Here is a 4,545-nt window from a genome sequence, read left to right on the forward strand (position 1 = left end):
GAAAACAGTTAAAGATATCCAATGCTAAAACAAGATGTCTGATTTATGTGAGATATATAGCTGAAGTTTTGAAAACAAGGTCAAACTTGGCTGCAAAATCCAAAGTGCAACTGCTGCCTTTGCCAGCAGTTGTACTGACGGTGAGCTTTAAATTCCTAGGGGAGGCTGCGTCATGGCTTGTCGCATGCAAGTCTAACAAGTGTGAGGTGTTAGTCCATAGCCAAAACAACTCACTAGACCTCTCTATGGGAGGGTGAGGGAAGGAAATCTCCACGTGTTGGGTAAGGCAATAAGGCTTCCATGGGATATTAAATAATACTTCTTCTGAAGTCACCTTAGTGATGTTTGAAAGATTAGTTCGAAATATAGCAGACATATTAATGGCCTTAACTGCCTTAATGGCTGATGATATTAGCCTTTTTCTCACACATATACATTTTTTGTTTAAATTTCCAGGTCCAAGTCAGAAGTTGCCAAATGACAATGACTCTGACTTCTTAAATTAAAAGATGTTGTCAATGGAAAGGTTAGTGTCTAGTTACTTACAAAATATAACCGTCCCATCTATTCTAGTCTATTTTATAGACAAATTAAGATACGTGGGAAGGACCCGGTTTTCATAAGATCAGCTATATATATATATATATATATATATATATATATATATATATATATATATATATATTTATAAAGATGTATATAAAATGGAGAGGAAGACAAAACTTCTCGAAGGTCCAGGAAATTTAATAAAACGTTTCGGCCCCTCGGCCTTCGTCAGTAAAAATTTTTTTTTAAAATAGATACAAGTTAAAAGTCTAAGGATAAAATGGCCTAATTGTTACAGCAGTGGAGACTATATAGTCTCTGAAAGACTAACAATCGCTATTGTAATGGAATACAATAAAGTAGTAAATTTTATGGTACAATACAAGCCAAGACTAAAGCTTGATCACTAAAACAAAAGTAATGATGTAATAATAAAGCCTAGAGTTATGCAAGTGATTCAATCTATTTATGTAATACCGACTACAAATTAGATGGGACTATAATAGAAACAAAAAAGCATTTTATGGAACATTGAAATTGATCCGTTTTTTTTAACGGAATTCACAGCGCTTATTGAGGCCAAAAGGCTGCAGTGTGCGCAATTGTGCCGCCCAATAACCCTCCCGCTTTAATAAAGTGTTATCTAAATCTCCATCAGTGTTCATTATCTTCTCAATGACAATGAAATTGAAGTCCGAAAGGTTGTGAGGGCATTTATTGAAATGAATGGCAAGCTCGCACGATTTTTTGTTTCTTTTCATGTCGGATTTGTGGTTTCTGAACCTGACTTTAAATGCATTGGATTAAATCGTGGTCAATTGGAGCAAAACGAGACAGCCAACGCCCCTGTTACGGCAGCTGATTGCACCGAATTCGATTTAAAACCAATTAACTTGTCATCTCAATTTCTGACTACCGCCGAAGAGAACGTGCTCTCCAAGGGACCATCCTTCTGCCCTGTCCCCAAAGATATAAATTGGCAGAAGACCCATGAAGATATTGAGAAATTTGAAAGGCGCATCCGTTTGGCTTCTTTCTTCCACAATAAAGAACAAAAACAAGACGAAGAACGGGTGGAAATGAACATGCCTCCTGTGCCCTCAAAGGGTAAGTGGGACCCACCAAAATCAGTTTTTCCTGAAGTGGAACTCTTTCTATCAGAAGTCATAAATGACATTTTAAACCCTAAGAACTCTCGTAAACCTAAGGACAATATCAGTAAAGAGGAACGTCATGCAATGAAAAATTTGAAAATAGATAACAGGGTTATTAGGATTCAAGATAAAGACTCTCGTTTTGTTTTATTAGACCAAAAAGAATACGCAGAAAAAATGTCCAGTCAATTAGATAACACGTTGCATTATGCTAAGCTGCCAGAAGATCCTACACAAAAGCATTTAAAATTAGTTAAAGATTGGAGTAGCAAGTGGCGCAGGGAAGGTCAAATAACAGATAAAATCGATGATTGGGTTACCAACACTCGGCCGAGACCTGGAACAGCTTTTGGCAATGTCAAAGCCCACAAAGTCGTTAACCCGCTCCGCCTTATTACTTCTTGTTGCGGAACAGCGATTGAAAAGTTATCTGCCTTTACTGAATATTATTTGAAACCTTTAGCAGAAAGTTTGCCTTCTTTTATCATAGATACTACGCATCTTATCAATAAGATTGATGAAGTTAATCAATTAGGGCCTTTTCCAACCGGTACTTTGTTAGTTTCATGGGATGTTGTTGCAATGTTTCCCAATATTGACAACGAATTGGGGGTTACTGCAGTTAAAAATGCATTAGATGCAAGATCTGTCAAAATACCATCCACAGAATGCATTTTAGAGGCTGTGGAAATTTGTTTGGAATCCAACAATTGCCAATTTGATAACAATAACTATGTTCAACAGCACGGAATCGCGATGGGGCCCAAGAATGCGTGCTCTTATGCAGACTTGGCTATGGGTGTAATTGATCACAAAGCGAAATTTGAGGGTACAATTAAGCCAATGCTTTGGTTGAGATATAAGAATGATATTTTTGATCTATGGACACAGGGTGTTGAGAAACTCCTTGAATTTACCAACTATATTAATTCACTATATCATACCATCAAATTTGAACTGGTTTATTCTGAAAGCAGCCTCAATGTTTTGGACCTTTCTCTCCTTTTACAAGATGGCTTTATTTCAACAGATATTTATTCCAAGCCCACTGATAGTCATTTGTATTTGCCCTACAATAGCTCACACCCAGATCATTGTAAGAAAGCTATCCCTTATGGAGTAGCCCTTAGAATTAGGCGTAACTGTTCCACCAACGCCTCTTTTGTGAAGCGCTGTAGTGAATACAAAAGCTACCTCAAACAACAAAATCACAATGGGAATCTGGTGGACAAACAGTTTGAGAAGGCCATGCAATTGGAGAGATCAGATGTTCTCAAGCCAAAAACAAAAACTAAGAAAATAAACCTTTCCCTTAGTGGTCGATTACAATCCGAGGCTACCTAATATTTCGTTGATCATTAAAAAACATTTTCACTTGCTCGAATCCAACCAAGTAGTAAGGGAAATTTTTCCTGCCAAATCCGTCATTCCAGCATACCGTAGAACAAAGAATTTAAAGGACATTCTTGCACCATCCAAATTCAACCATGACGAGGCTGAAAATTGCGGATGTTTTAAATGCAACAAAAGATGTGATCTCTGTTGTAATTATTTGTTGGAAGCGGGTGAATTTTCAAGTTTTGCAACTGGCCAGTCGTATCAAATCAAACAAAACCTTGGATGCAATTGGACTGGAATTATTTACCTAGCCTCCTGCAACAAATGCAGCAAATGCAGTATCTTGGTTCGACTTCCAATGCATTTAAAGTCAGGTTCAGAAACCACAAATCCGACATGAAAAGAAACAAAAAATCGTGCGAGCTTGCCATTCATTTCAATAAATTTCCTCACAACCTTTCGGACTTCAATTTCATTGTCATTGAGAAGATAATGAACACTGATGGAGATTTAGATAACACTTTATTAAAGCGGGAGGGTTATTGGGCGGCACAATTGCGCACACTGCAACCCTTTGGCCTCAATAAGGGCTGTGAATTCCGTTCAAAAAAACGGATCAATTTCAATGTTCCATAAAATGCTTTTTTGTTTCTATTATAGTCCCATCCAATTTGTAGTCGGTATTACATAAATAGATTGAATCACTTGCATAATTCTAGGCTTTATTATTACATCATTACTTTTGTTTTAGTGATCAAGCTTTAGTCTTGGCTTGTATTGTACCATAAAATTTACTACTTTATTGTATTCCATTACAATAGCCATTGTTAGTCTTTCAGAGACTATATAGTCTCCACTGCTGTAATAATTAGGCCATTTTATCCTTAGACTTTTAACTTGTATCTATTTTAAAAAAAAATTTTAACTGACGAAGGCCGAAGGGCCGAAACGTATTTATTAAATTTCCTGGACCTTCGAAAAGTTTTGTCTTCCTCTCCATTTTATATGCAACTTTAAATACTAACTGAGGAGACAACGTGCATCCTTTTGGATCCTTCTGTTGGGAGTTTATCGTTTGGTCAACCACTACAGATATTCAAGCTATATATATATATATATATATATATATATATATATAATAGGGGACTTCAACATAAACCTCCCTAGGTTTTAAGAGTCATTGTCAGTAAGGACCAGGCAAGGTCCACGGATCGAGGTCGGCGGATTCCCTCCAAATTTTCAGCATTTTTCCTCTATCAGATAAGATTGTGATCGGTGATATTCTTAGTAAAATAAAATAAATTCCTTTGAATTTTGACCACCCCCCTAGTTTTCGGTGCTATTTCGGCAAGGTGACATGGGAAATGTAGGTCAACTTCCGCGGCTCATTTTACTGACTTCGCAAAGGCTTTATTAATTTGTACGATTGGTGCATAATTTTCGTAGTAAAAGCAACTCATGTTTGCGATATAAGTGATTTTGGATAAAAAGTTTTACTTTGGAGTGG

General features: G+C 36.8%; 1 protein-coding gene across 1 annotated transcript; it reads left to right on the forward strand.

Annotated features, from left to right (window-relative positions):
* The first annotated feature begins 1,268 nt into the window (after nt 1–1,268).
* Nucleotides 1,269–3,044, forward strand: LOC137988892 (uncharacterized). The gene has a single exon (XM_068834837.1). The coding sequence runs from the start codon at nt 1,269–1,271 to the stop codon at nt 3,042–3,044; it is 1,776 nt and encodes a 591-aa protein (XP_068690938.1).
* The last annotated feature ends 1,501 nt before the right edge of the window (nt 3,045–4,545 follow it).

Source organism: Montipora foliosa, unplaced genomic scaffold (assembly GCF_036669935.1).
Source record: "Montipora foliosa isolate CH-2021 unplaced genomic scaffold, ASM3666993v2 scaffold_433, whole genome shotgun sequence".
NCBI classification, from domain to species: domain Eukaryota; kingdom Metazoa; phylum Cnidaria; class Anthozoa; order Scleractinia; family Acroporidae; genus Montipora; species Montipora foliosa.

Excerpts from the sequence above, each read along its gene's own strand:
- LOC137988892 (XM_068834837.1), top strand. The coding sequence starts at position 1,269 with ATGAATGGCAAGCTCGCACGATTTTTTGTTTCTTTTCATGTCGGATTT.